At 36.6% G+C, this 15,438-nt stretch overlaps 1 protein-coding gene across 3 annotated transcripts in view; it reads right to left on the reverse strand.

Moving 5' to 3' along the window:
- The window catches only part of LOC108736217 (Down syndrome cell adhesion molecule-like protein 1 homolog), a 157,203-nt gene that overhangs the window by 22,725 nt on the left and 119,040 nt on the right, over positions 1-15,438 (reverse strand). For 2 of the 3 annotated variants that reach the window (XM_018468563.1, XM_018468565.1), the window contains 2 exons: positions 10,983-11,199; positions 9,216-9,343 (listed from right to left, as the gene is read on the reverse strand). In XM_018468563.1, the coding sequence (XP_018324065.1) occupies positions 9,216-9,343; positions 10,983-11,199 (345 nt within the window). The remainder of the gene's footprint in view (positions 1-9,215; positions 9,344-10,982; positions 11,200-15,438) is intronic. The other variant, XM_018468564.1, reaches the window with a different exon arrangement.

A 15,438-nucleotide genomic window follows, 5' to 3' on the forward strand; every position in this document is an offset into this window, starting at 1 on the left:
CGCTGCCGAACGCGGAGGCCGATTGTGCCTCTTTGTCGCTCGTTCCGCGCTCTCGCTTGCACTTCAAGCCTTAAATGGAACGCCTCAGAGCGAGGTAACGCCGCATGAGTCATGTTTTTTCGTGCGTGCAGCCGGCCCCATCGAATTATAAGACGTTGTCACGTCAAAAGCTGTACAATACATTGTATATAATAATCCCTCAATTCTGTAATCTGCTTACATTGTATTTAAATTTTTCAATGCCGTGGGCTGTATGGTTTGTACATATTTGACATTAGCTTACGTGCAAATTTATTCCAAATTAATAATCAAATGTCAACAGCGATTATTTTCTTGAATGTAATCAAAATTTTTTATGTGCGTACGTAACTTCAACCTGAAAGAATGTACTTTGAAACTCAATTTATTGCTTTCGTGAAATTGTCATATGAAAATTATTTGTCGATCGAATCACAAGAGTAAATGTCCCAATTAAAAATCATAAATCAAATATGCTTGTTAAAACCCTTTTACCTACAAAACAATTTTACGGTTAGTAGACAAGCATGCGACGAAAGCAGAGTTAATTATTATTAATTGTCTGTTACTTGTTATTTATTGTTAGGCGTTATCGACAGTATTGCAAAACGAAAAATTGTAAATCCGTGTTTAAAATATTGTGAAGTTAAAAATCAATTTATATTGGTACATTTCTCTTATATTACAAACGTTTACAAACGATAACGATAAAAATCACTTTATTGCACGATAATCTCTCTCCCATGAGAGAATGGATTGACATTACTCTAGACAGAAACAAGAGAAGTAATATTGATCTATATAATCCAATTAGGCACAGTAGTTATGTCCTTAATTTGATCCGACAGCAATTGGTAACAAGTGTAATTCGTAAACATACAATTGGGGTGGAAACATCGAACCCTATTTTTGACGTTTCAGTAGCTCCATATTATTGAATTTTTAATATAAATATGTAAATGAAACTAACGAAGCTAACTACTGTAATATTTTATTAAAAAACGTTAAAATGATTTGAAAATTTCTTAAAACCGGCTATCGACAAGAACTAACTTGACACTGTTTGCCGTGTTTTCACGAGCAGTATTTTCTCAGAATGTTTTTTGAATGAATGACCAAAGTGAATAAAACTCCGATGTAAAACAAAGCTATGTACAAACTTTATTTACAACACTTAAAAATATGAAGAACATGAAAACAATATGACGACGGAATGACAAAATAGCGATAAAAAATAGAAATGGCTAAGCTGAACGACAACACTTAACTTACTGAACTAAACTGCTAAAAATGGTATAAAATCAAACCTGTAATAATACCACCACCAGTACCTGCGAGAACAAAGAGCTATAGAAACAGTATAGGGAAAGACCCAAAAATACGTTAGTTTCTACAACCTGCAAGCGAAGCAAGAAAGATTCGAAACACATAGGTATCATTACAGTGTAATACAATTAAATAAGGGTAGCTGTGACCGACGAAGACGTCGTAGAATTTATTTAACAGGGTAATATTTGTAATAATAAAGATTCGGTAAAGGTCTAGATGATGGCCCCCACCGCCGAAGGGGATGGGGATGGGGCGATCGAAAAAGGAGGTCTCCCCCACCACTGTACCATAAAAGGTTCGTGACGGTCTCACCCCCTTAAAAAGTTATAGGGGTTCAAAATTAATAAATATGCCAATTTTTATACATTTCTAGGCATGTAAATATTTATATAGTCATTCTTAAACAATATTCAAAGGTAAAACTAATGGAAAAATACATAAAAATATTGAGAAAGTTATATAAAACATTATTTAAATATCTTTATCAATAGGGTAAGTTAGGTTAGGTTATCGGGTTTTGTTCAAGTGACCACCCTCTTTCGATCCCCCACATCCACCCGCTTGAAAATATTTTTTTTATTGAATTTTATTTGAATCATAGTGTATGAAAATTGTCAAAATACTCAACTTCCAACCTCCATAATTTTTTATGGGGGTGAGACCGCCGCAAATTTTTTATGGGGTTTTACTCAGGTGACCACCCTCTTTCGCTCCCCTCTACCCTGTTTTGATCCCCCACCCCACCCCCATTTAACCTCCATAACTTTTTATGGGGGGGAGACCGCCACGAACTTTTTATGGTACAGTGGTGGGGGAGATCTCCTCTTTCGATCCCACTCACTAGACATTTACCAAAGATTCCTACACTATAGCAGCTGATGTTAAATCTTGCAGTAATTTCTGTGAATATGATAGTGCTTAATTTTACATATTTTATTAGTTCTAATCCTAATAACTATAAATGAAATCACAATGTAACAGACACTAAAGATACAAGTCATAGCTTCATTCGAAGTAAATAACTAGATATTTCTAAAAAGTATCATCATTAATTACGCGAAGCAAACGCAATGCCCGCTATGTAACGAACGTTTAGGCATCCGCTTCGGTTATATCAATCAACAAACACAAAACGTTAATAAAACCTTTTTGTAAGCCTCTAAATCGGATGCGCACTGTCTTAGTGCGTAGCGCATCAACTTTAATAAAGACTAAAGATTACACTGATGTTAACACGAGCCACAAAAGCAGTTGCAGTAAGTTGGTCAAAGTGACAAAATGGATGTCATAAATATAGAATATTTCATCCGGCAAGTTCGGATTCCAGTAGCGGTGGGTATGACAATAAAATAATAAAACAAAACTGGACATAAATAATTGCAAAGTACATTCCGGAATTTGAAGCGAAAATCAAGGCAGAAAAGCAAACGATTTTTGATTTTTCGCGATTTGCTTCGCCGACGTATTATTAATAATTATAAAAAAAGTCCATTATTCTTTGTATTATTATAGTTCAACTTTTCGGCTATTTTCTGCGCTGCTTGACTGATTACAACTGTAATCATTCACTTAATCTTATCTTAGATTTTTATTATTATTATTATTATCTTATTAAGACGATGGGGCAGTCACCGGTAGTCGTTAAGAATCGTACAGGATAAATACATGCGCCACAACCCGTCCGTATGAAAAGCCCAGGTATTAGGCAAGTCATGTAATTTCTACCCCTAGCTTCCTGAGCACTGCCATTTGAATTTTAATAGGTAGTTTGTTAGTGTAACTTTGACGTTATTAGTCTTGAAAAAGACGTTTGTTGAATTATACTATACAGTAATTGGTAAGTTGTTCATGACGCTACGCGATTTCATGGCCACTAATATAACTACTTCCAGAGTGTCAGCTGTCATACTGTTTATAGTTATCTCGCATTTACATTATTATTACAAATAATTAAAATGTTTTTTATCGGTAAATCAAGTTTTATTGAATCGACTCCTAAATGTAAAAATTTTGCGCTCTCTGCGCTAATCATGTCAATACTGCAATAGCCAAAATAAATAAATACATAATAAAATTCTAATTTATTTATATTTAATTATTTAGGTGAGTAAAAAAAGTATTGTCGAGTGAAATTTAATAATTGATAATGGATTTTCGTACTTCGAAGGGTTTTGGAGTAAGGTTTTCTCCAAAAAAAATCTACAAGTAAAAAATATTGCAGCATTAACATTGTAGGCGTTTAAACGTTGGACACATTTCTGCATTGACACTATTGCAGCATCCAAATAAAAGTGAGCCTTGTGTTAGACTGATTTATTGAAATATTTACATGCTATTTATACAAAGTTTATTTGGTTGGTCGCACTCTGTCGCGATTTTACTAATTTGGCACAAATGAAGCACTTATAGTTTTCTAATTGTTACACCTTTAAATTTATATACCGAGTGTTCCAACTAGACCCCCCTTCCAGTGGGGAACGATGTGGATTAACCTGGTTGGATGTATCTTGGGAAACGTACTTGACGACTGGATCGGGTTGTTGTGTATACTGGTCGGTCGTCCATTGTAGAGGTAGCTTGAGATTGTTGTTTATCTGCCACGATACACGCTGGTTTATGCTTCTGGATTTATACTGCCTTGCTTTGGTTGAGAAGTGGAATAATGAATTAATGTTCGCCTCGTTTGAGCAGCTTGTATGGACCATCGTATGAAAACTGTAGTGGGATCTTTGGACCATCCCGTCGAATCAGGAAATACTCGTCCGATTGTAGATCTTTGTAGATGAAAGTTTTTTGTTCACCATGCCTGGTTCCAGCTACAAGTCGTAGAACTTGGAAGTGATCGCGAAGCTGGTGGTGTGAGACTGTCGGGTATCCGGTGCTAGAAATTCGCCTAGTAGTTAAGTGGCTTACCATGTAGTATTTCGGCGGCTGTTGTCTTTAGATCTTCTTTCCAAGCCGCACGAATGCATAGTAAAACAGTGGGAGGAATCCTACTTCAGCTGCTGTTCTAATGACAAGTTATTGCGGCTTTTAATTGTTCATGTAATCGCTCAACCATACTATTTGCTGAGGGGTGGTATGTAGTTGTGTGGAAATGTTTTGAATTTGTTGAATGCGACAGCTCCTTGAACAGTTGGGACCAAAATTGTCTAGCTTGGTCCATAGTGATTCTTAAGGGTTCGTCAAAACGACAGATCCATCCTTCGTAGAATGTTCGTGCTACCGTTGTGGCTTCTTGATCTGTCATGGGAAATGCGTCAGGCCAACGTGTGAATCTGTCTATACACGTGAGACAATAACAGTATCCTTCCGAGGGTGTCATCATAACTATGGCCAATGTGAATGTGTTCGAATTTTTCTGATGGAAATTCGAATTTGCCCAAAGATGGAGAAACGTGGCGAGTAATTTTTTCTTTTTGGCAAGGAAAACACTCGCGTTCCCATTTGGCAGTCTTTGTTAGCAGATGGCAAGATGAATCGGTGGGTCACAAGTTGCACGGATGCAAGGATGTGTTAACGAATGTAGCTGTTTGAATGCAGCGAAACGTTGGGGTTAAAAAGGTATTGCTGTACCAGTAGAAATGTTGCAGAAAATGGTCGTGAATGTGAATCCGTTTGAGTTGTAGGGATTGGTTTGAATTGGGGTATTCTTGAAGTTCCCTATCGGATTCCTGCTCAGAAGAAAGGGCTTCGTAATCAACGTGTGTTGATAACTCAGAAATTCGGGAGAGTGTCGGCAATAACACTATCTTTCCCAGAAATATGCTGAATTTTCGTTGAGAACTGGCTAATAAAATTGAAATGCCGTGATTGTCTGGGGGAGCATTTGTTAGAGTTCTGACGGAAAGCAATGGTAAGGGGCTTGTGATCCGTAAAAATGATGAAGTCACGGTTTCGAGAAAATGACGGAAATATTTGATTGTGTGAAAAATTGGCAGAGGTTCTCGGTCGAATGCGCTATATTTAGCTTCAGCGTCAGAGAATACCAGGGACTCCTAAGCTCCATTGTGGAATTGTTGCAACATAGCGCCCAAGTGGTGGTCGGAAGCGTCACAAAAAAAAATGCTAAAATAGCATCCGGTTGCGGATGGTGCAGTAGAATAATCTGCACCAGTTGCTTGTTACTTAAGTTGAATACCTCATCGGCTGTGGGATTCCACTGAAGTGGTGCGTTTCCTTTTATTTTTCCCAGAACAAGTTCATTCAATGCAGAATGAGTGTGAGCAGCGTTGGGCAGGAACTTTCTGTAGAAGTGGAGCATACCTAGGAATCGTGGCAATTGTTTTGCGGTACTTAGTTTGAGAAAGTTGATTGTTGCTGTCGCTTTATAGGGCAAAGGGCGTATTCCGACAGAGTAACATAGAAAAGGGACTTCTTCTTTACCAAAATTGCATTTCGCTTGATTAAGTAGTATGCTGTAGGAATGCAGACGAGTAAATAAAGTGTGTAAATGCTGATTGTGCTGTTCAACATTTTTCGTTGCGACTAGTATACCGTCGATGTAAGAGAAACAAAAGTGAAGACCGTGTAACACTTCGTCGATAAAGCGTTGGAATATTCGGCTGACGTTGCGTAATCCACAATTCTTGTACGGAAATTCTAACAAACCAGACGGTGTTGTAATTGCTGTTTTCAGAATCTCTTCTTCTGCAACTGGAATCTGGTTATAGACTCGAATTAAATCAATCATAGAGAAAATTGTATTTTTTGCCAATTTGTTCTCGCGTTGAGAGGGCGGTAATCTCCATATGGGCGCAATGCATCGTCTTTCTTTGAGATCATGTGTAGTGGCGATGCGCTGGGGCTGGAGGAGGGATGTGCGATACCTAGCTGTACCAACTTTACAAATTCTCTCTTGGCAGCAGAGAAACCGTCTGGAGCTAAACGTCGTGGTTTACATGCTACCGGTGGTCCGGGGGTAGTATAAATATAGTGCCTTGTTGAATATTTGGAAAAGGCGATCTGGCCGCTGGCTCGAATTACTGAGGAGAAATGCTGAAGTACATCGTGGTATGTGGACACACACACACACACACACACACACACACACACACACACACACACACANACACACACACACACACACACACACACACACACACACACACACACACACACACACACACACACACACACACGCACACATGCACACCTCAACAACTCAAAACATAACCACATAACACTACCATAATCACACCGGCTGAAGAGGACCTTAATTGGTCCTAGAACGGTCTGAGGTAGAGAGGTTTTAGTCGGTAGGTCCGAGGACTTCTTCTTCGAGAATCCGACACTACCCACTCGTACGGACGGCTGGGTGTCTTTTGAAGATTTCCCCTCTTTCACGAAAACATAAAAAAAAATTACTACTTTGTAGCATGAACGTGGATTTCTGACGTGGCTCAGGTATTACTGACTTGGGATACACGCAGATCTGAGTACCAGTGTCGACTAGGAATTTCTGGCGTATGATTCTGTCTGATACAAATAGGCGACGTTGCGCTGTGTGAACCTCAGTCGTTGCCATACGTGGTTTTCTGGTTGATTTGCTGTTGTCATCCGTCATGGTGGGATCTGTTGGTGTGCCTTGTCCTTAACCATCTGCCCTAATATTGTGGTTAGAACGTCGTCAGGGTAGAAAGCTGAGTGAATTTGAACGGGCTAGGTTCTTCAATTTTACCGCATATATCATCTCAGGTTGTTTAGATCCATCTTGGAGGGCATATATTATGTTGGATAAAGTTTGAATGGTCTCTGAAGTAGAACTGGTCGTGGGATTAGCTGCTACTACGTTTAGATTGCATCCATGATGCAATCAGCTGCCTCTGATGTTTCATTCTAACTCTTGTCCCGCATAGTTGCGATGATGACTTGAACATTAAGAGGGAGGCAACTTGACGAAATGGTTCGCAGTAAATTGTCCGACATGGTGGTTCCGGTCAGACCGCGTAGATGGCGCAGAAATTGCGTGGGTTTTCTATCCCCTAAATCTTCTGGCTCGAGGAGTTGTTTCATTCGTGTTTCTTGGGAGATACCCAATCGATGAATAAGTTCTGCCTTTGATGGTGGCACGTGGTTCAGTCAGCGGGGGGATTGATGATGATGATGATATTACGCTGCGTAACAAGGATCTACGTAAATTGCCTAATACACATACGAATCTTGTGGATTCCAATGTAATTCCAGAGGCCTCAAAACTGCGGCCGATCATATAAAACCAAAGTTCGGGGTCGGGCGGCACGAAGAGTGGCAATTTGACGGCTAGTCGGCTAGGGGACATAGTGAACGGCGGCGTGTTGTGGTAAGGTTGGGCGTCACGTTGCGACCATGACACCGTTGCGACTGACCCGGGCGATGATATTAGTTTACATGCTGAGTGCTGTGGAACAGGGTGCGCTGCTTCGCAGGATGACTAATGTAATCGTGATGAGGAGTGGCCGGTAGAGAATGTGTGACGGACGAGACGGCGGCGTGGATGGCATACCATCTTCAGAAGGTTCCGGCTGTAGTCACCAATGTAGTTCATCACGTCGGGGTCACCACTGTAGTTTTAATTAGTAGCGAAATTGTGGTTCTGATAAAAACCGGTTGGTTGGACACATTTCTGAATGTATAATGAATTTGGCACTATTGCAGCATCCAAATAAAAGTGAGCTTTGTGTTAGACTGATTTATTAAAAATTTACTATTTATACAAAGTTTATATGGTTCTTATGGTAATAGATGATTCAGCAATTCACATTTGTGTATGTAGATGTCCTGGACCTAGTTGGTCGCACTGTGACGCGATTTTACTAAATCGGCACAAATGAAGCACTTATAGTTTTTTAATTGTTACACCTTTATTTATATACCGAGTGTTCCCTCAACATTATTAATGCAGAGAGTACAAAATTTCGATTTTGGGAGTAGATTGAATAAATCCAAGAACTTTATTTACCGATAAAAGCATTTTAATTATTTGTAATAAAAATATAAGTTTGGGAGACAAGTTTAAACAATATCACATTTGAGAGTAGTTATATTAATGGCTCCGAGATCGCGTAGCGCAATGAAGCACTTACCAATCGTTAACAATAAAACATGTACCTATTACTGTAATAATTTATGAATTGCAGTAAAGAATAGGGTAGTATTGGTTGTAGCACAATATAAAAATTTTATGCAGTAGGTTCACTCCTTTGATCTACATGAAATACCGACATTTTTTGCAGGACATCGTAAATTAACTTTATGTGCGCTGAACTGCCATATGCAAAGGACGGTTCAAAAGCATTACCGGTATTTAAATACAAAATGTATTTGTACTGTGGCTCCTCGATGACACTCAAGACAACCCCATGAATTAGTGAAGCATCGGAAGGAGAGGGGATGTATGGGTGCGGTTGGGAAGTGAATCAACTGTATAGAATCTTTATATTGTGGCTGTAGTAGATTATTGTTTATACGTGTGGTACCAAATTGAAAATGTTTGATACTGCACCTTACAACATTACTCTATCACTATACTGCATTAAGGTTTCGATTAAATTAAATTAAATTTGTTAAATAACACAATTTGTCAATCACAGAGACATAGTTAACACTCATATTGCTTCGTCCATATTATTTAATATTATTCGGTAACATAATTTCCCTGTATATGTGTCGACTGCCACTAACTAGACTCTCTTATTTTTTGCAGAAAAACGTTCATTTACGTCTATATACGATAACATTTAGGGTAAAATTTTACTTTCTGACCTTTCAACAAAATGCTTCATTTGTAAATTGTTCTTAATTAGACCTAACATTTAGGCACCCAGAAAATTATGAGCTTTCTTGTGTTCTTATGCAAGTAATACAGGCTACAATGAATTTCTACTTACTGTGCCTTCGTGGTTCCAAATAATATAAGCCGGAGGTTCTGGACTGTGCCTAACCACGCAAGTTAAGTTAATAGTACTTCCGACATCAACATAGAGTTCTGGTCCACCAAGTATTTCCGAAATGGCTTCTAAAACACAAAATAATATTGCCTTGGTATTATCTACTGTATGTTTAACAAAAATATTCGTTATTGATGACCTTTAAAACAAAACAGTCTGCTTATTTCGTATTTATTTATTTATTATTTAATAAATATAAAAATACAGCAGAGCATCTACTGATTAAGAATGTGCTCTTTACTTGAAAAAGAATAGTAGGTACTTAAATTACATTTTGTTTGATGAAGGTACCTCAACTGACGTGAGGAGATGAAAATTTCTTTCATGCATTAGTAAACGTTTAGATCATGGTTAAAATAAAGAAAAAATACCTTACTTTGTAAAAGAAAACTGAAACATTATTAGTTATTTACTCTTGTCAACAGAGCACGACGGAGGCGAGAAAGAATCAACGAATGTAAATTATGCTTTTGTGTTATTTGCTTCAACATTCTTCCACTTCAGTGGTTGAGAGACGTTATTATGAAGGTTAGTTCAGCAAAATGCACATTCATCACATTAAGGGATTAAGATACTAAAGAACTCTAAATTTATTTATAACTAGCTTGCTTGTCAATTGATGAGTTAATTCTAAACCGGATGATTACATTCACGAGACATCAACAATATCGATATCTCGCTGAAGTTCTGTTGAATTATCTATAAATAGATATATAAATGGGAACAACAAAAAATGCAAAATTATAATAATTATGACGCCGGCCCTGGAGATGATATGAGTAAAGTTAGGATTTTTATGCATAAGAAATATTTTAAATATGCACATAAATTGGTAGGTCACCTTTTTCCTAAAAATATGTATAAATATGTGCTTCCTTTTTACAATTTATGCATTTTTATGCACTTTATTCTTGATGAGTTTTGCTTACCGGAAAACAACAAAAATTAATTTAAATAACATTTATACGTATACGTAAATAATAATCATTACGTAATTATAAGTTCAATACAATATCATATTAACTAATTTGAAAATTTGTAATATTGAAATCCTTAAAATGGCTTTTTACATTTTCAATTACATTTTTATAAATGACACATACATAATTTTTTTCTGAAAAACTGAATTATAATTAATAAAATAAATAATAATTAATTCTTGGTAAATGTATCTAAACAAAAGGCAATAAACCAATAATCCTACCTTCCACCGGTAATATAGGCGATAGTGGACATTAAACATTAACAATTTCCAGATAAATTTCACTTGTCATATTATCAGTGGGTAAAACCTCATTTAAAGCTTTTAGACTGATGTATGGGTCAAATATTTACCAACTATTGTTCAAAAAGTTAAAAATATTCACTAAAACTTGACTTTATGCAAAATAAAATAATTTTTAAATAACGTTAATCGTATTAGTTCAGTGTAAAATGGATATATCTACAAAAAAATCCTAACTCTAGAAATGAGTAATAGGTAGGGACCGAATGTGCAAAAATTCAGTCAGTAGTTGGAATCACATGTCAGTTCCTCGTTCGTGTTAGTTATTAGTTATTCTTTAATTTGTTTTGTAAAACAGCTCTCTTGTATTTAATATTTGTGATAAATTAAAAGCAATTTTATTTTATAAAGGGAAAAATTCAGTAAATTTGAAAAGTTAATAAAAATGAAGGTCATCAATAACAACAATCCGTTAATCTTACCAACGACATATAAGTAAAAATAAGCACTCATATGAGGACTAGTAGAAACTTGACATTCGTAAACGCCAGAATCGGTGTGCTGAGGATATTTAATCATAAGAGTCCAATCTCCTGTATGGACTGAATGGATAGCTTTAAATCTTTGATCGTTTGTATAAGTATAGTGACCTACAGTAAGTAAATGGACATCTCTGTGTCTGAGCCATGACACCTGCAACTACATAGTTATGAGAAAACATGCTTAGAGAACAGATGCTATTGACAATATATACATAAACATAACACACTGAATGGATCAAAAACAGCTAAAACGTTTTACAAGTTAGAGGCATCCTTTCGTTTTTATGATGATGATGATGACGATGATCATAAAAGCAATCAAAAAATCGGTTGTCTGTAAAGTCGGTTTACTGACGATAATTGAACGTGACAACGTCATAAGAAAATACTGATGGAATGGCTTCATTTTTCAAAAGAAAATTTTAATTTTATTTGTTTGATAGATATTTTGTATGGATATAGATAAGGAGGTAAATGGAAATGTATTATTGTATAGCACAGAGCCGGGCAAACTTTAACTTCGCAGGAGCCGCTACATGAGATTAGTTTGAGTCACTCCATACCCTTCAATGAGTACGAGAGAGTAAGCAGAAATGAATAATTTTGTTTTGTCTTTTTCTTCTCCCTTCCACTCTCATATCAAGTCCCTTCACCCCGTAGACGAGCGAAGCCACTCTCGCAACTTAAATAATACCTACGAAAATTTTCGTTACTACGTTCGCAAAACTATTGGGTTTGGCTATGGAAGAGGGGACTCACCTACAAAATGGGAGGGATAAGAAAAGGAAAGAATCATCTCATTCGCACTCGCAGGATTAATGAGGATCTACTTGGTTAACCTTGAGGAGCACTCGGGATGCAAAAGAGCCGAGTTTGCCCGGCTCCGGTATAGCAGCTGTCCACGCGGACGCATCGCTCACTCAAGCAGGAGAGAGACAGATGCCGAACGCTGCCGAACGCGGAGGCCGATTGTGCCTCTTTGTCGCTCGTTCCGCGCTCTCGCTTGCACTTCAAGCCTTAAATGGAACGCCTCAGAGCGAGGTAACGCCGCATGAGTCATGTTTTTTGGTGCGTGCAGCCGGCTCCATCGAATTATAAGACATTGTCACGTCAAAATTGATTTTTGTAGTACAAAAGATATGATGCAAAAAATCTGTTCAGGCAAAGCATTAGCGAAAACCAGACAACATAATTCCTCATTAATACACTCCACTATTTAGCAGAGGCGAATAATCATTGTACTTGAAAAGATTCCTTCCAGTAAGTCCTAAAAAGCAAATTAAGTTTTTGGTTTCCAAAGGAACAATTGGTACTTGTTCAAACGTATTTACAATATATAGAAGCTGCTTCATCAGTTTTAAAATCATCAAATGATGTTACCACTGTATGATAAAATAATAGTTACGCTCTTAGAATAGAAACTTTGAGGAATTCACAGAACGTTTACTATGTTGTCCCTTCTGTATATTTTAATGTTTAGTCTGTTAATGTTCGTACGGCAAAGATAAAGAATAAATAAAGAAAGCAACATTTTGTTTTAACGAAGCAATCAAATAAAGATGTTGTGTCTACTCACACATCTGCACACAGTGGAAGTTTTTTACATATTTATTTTTCCAGTATCACTAGGGATTTGAAATGCTCTCATTCTAATTAAAATGTGTACAATCGTCGGGTCACATCCGATTATTCCGGAAGTCGACATCAACTAGCTTATTTTAAATGGAAGGCCATATTTTTATGACATTTTTAAATTCGACCTTTTTAGATCGACTTTGGTTATACAACTCTATCTAAACAATCTACCTGTCTTGTCTATGGTGGACAATCATCCGGCACTTGTTATCCCGTGCTAGAATTAGCGCGTGCTCTTTAATAACTCGTTGCCACATTGCTAACTTAATACTGCCGGATTATCGTTAGCTGTGAGCGCCCAACTTCCTCTTTATGCTAAAAATTTGCTCTGAATGCATTGTCCCAAAATAAAATAGATAGGAAGACTGTTAAGAAGCTAGAAATTTTTAGAAACTAGGAAAACATGAACAATAACACATACAATAGTAAAACTATTTATGGAGAGTATACGTAGGTGACCACAAGTGTATTTTCCTTTTAACTAATAATAATTAGATACTGAAAAACTATGGTTATCATTTATAAATGAAACCTACAGTTAAGCAAAAATATTATAACCATTATCTTTATTATTTTCTTATTTATTATGAAATAATTTTAGAATTTCCTGCTTCATTTATTTACAGTAACTGTAATAAAGGGCTCCATTTACATATTATACCGTACTACTCGATTAATTTTATTTCATAAAAAGTATAAACCTTTCATAAAGAAGAACGTAGAGAGAATGGGACTGAGTAGTGTGCTTCGGCCGATTCTGTTACAAAATGAGAAAAATTAAAAGCTTCCCACTGTTTTCTTTTCCCTTTTTGACTTTTTTCGGTAAATGATGCCCCTTATGCTCTTCTTCTTCTGGTGAAAATTCCGTCAAAATTCTTCCAGCAGGTCTCCAAAATTTCCATCGATTCTACCAAATTCTTTGCTATTTTAAGATCATTCTCTAATTGATACATTTTAAAATCTTAAATCTGCTTACCGGAATAAAGATTACAATAGCAATATTTTCAAAAATTAACTACACACTTGCTACCAACCACAGCACCACCAAATAACCTTAAGGACAAGCAAAACGATCTACTTATAAGCAACAAAACTCCCCTTCCATTTAGATGTTTTTGTCAGCTGAAGAACAATAAGCCATTACACAACCACATACCTACGAGAATCTCAATGATGCATTTGTTGGGCAGAAACTAAAAAGGTGTTAACCCGTAACCGATCAATGATGTTCCCCTTCTCATTTTGTAAGGGAACTTGCACTTGTCTGAGGCTGTTTTTATTCATTATACCACATTGCTGGCACAGAAAGTACACGTGTGATCTGTTGACCGGCCATTCGATGGTAAAGAAATTCACTAATCCAACTTTCATTCGACGGAACATGTTAAACGCGTATAACCTAGTTACCGATCAATGACACCATTCATTCTCATTTTGTAACAAACCGGCCAAAACACACTACTGGGCAGGAAAGCTTTCCCACTGATGAGAGGAGATAAGGAAATAACATTAGTTTCTCTTATTCCATAAATGTTTTGCTATTCGTAATATAAAATTAGTAAAAGGGGGCAGGAGAGGAGAAGGCATTATCACAAGACAGCGGGGGATAACAACCTACCTACTGGGTTGTGGTTGCAGTTCTGAAAATGTATAGAATTTATTAAAGTAAATTTTGCAAGGCAACAAAATGATAAATTGGTGTTTTCAATGTACAAATAATATTCAAATTTCATCGTTTACTTCTAATAAGTTCGATCCTGTATCTTACAATATTGCGAAATGAATAACTTTTGACCGTCAGCTGTTAAAAGGTTCATTCGCCACTCCATAAGAAACATTCGACTCTATTCGTCCTTTTTGACTATTACCTATCCAATTTGCAATGTAATTTTAATATAGTTTAAAGCAGAGTAATGATTTACGTGTGATATTCGTATTGTATGAGAGCATAGCAACTTACCGTGTAAAACTCTTTTGTTTTCATTAGTGGAAAAAAATATCATATATATAGCTTTGTTATCAAATTATATTATTCAAGCTGGAACAACAGTATATTTCATTTATAGCAAGCATGGAAACATTTAATCGAAATGAGCAACTACTTATAAATGTAAAATAAAAATAGGTGTTGCATTTGGATAAAATTCAAATTTTATCGGTTGCTCTGGTTCTGGTTAAAATTTTTGAGATAAGTACTGTCGATATACCAATGAACATTTATCATAACAAATATCCGTTAAATATCCATATCGGAATGTGCGAATCAAAATGGGGATGCGGATTTTTATTTTGCGGTTGTGAATGATGGTTTGGATATTAAAATTCCTGGGGGGCATCAACAGTTGCGGATGCGGATGTCCATTAAAATCCTACTTTCAATTCCTGGAGTCAAACATATGCATTCCTATCTATAAAAAGTAACTTGACCTGCGAATGATCTCGAAGATGTTTCATTAGTTCGAGATAAATGACAACCCGGATGTATACTTCAAAGTTTCAAACACGACTAAGATAAAATTTGGACAAATATCTGTATCAATGCTGGTGGGCGGGCAGTCCCTCTGGAATACACCAGAAGGTAGAATGGCAGGCCCTCTTCAGCTTCCTTGGGAATCGATAGGTGGCGATTGGGGATAAAAAGATAAAGTAGACAAAATAAAAGATTATTTGTGGAATATTATTTCTCCAGCAGCAGTGTTTTTACAGTAAGTTAATATTTTATAATTAGTTAGTTTTACGAATATTTTTGTTACGTATAAGC

The sequence above is a fragment of the Agrilus planipennis genome, unplaced genomic scaffold, assembly GCF_000699045.2.
Source record: "Agrilus planipennis isolate EAB-ADULT unplaced genomic scaffold, Apla_2.0 scaffold114, whole genome shotgun sequence".
Classification (NCBI taxonomy): domain Eukaryota; kingdom Metazoa; phylum Arthropoda; class Insecta; order Coleoptera; family Buprestidae; genus Agrilus; species Agrilus planipennis.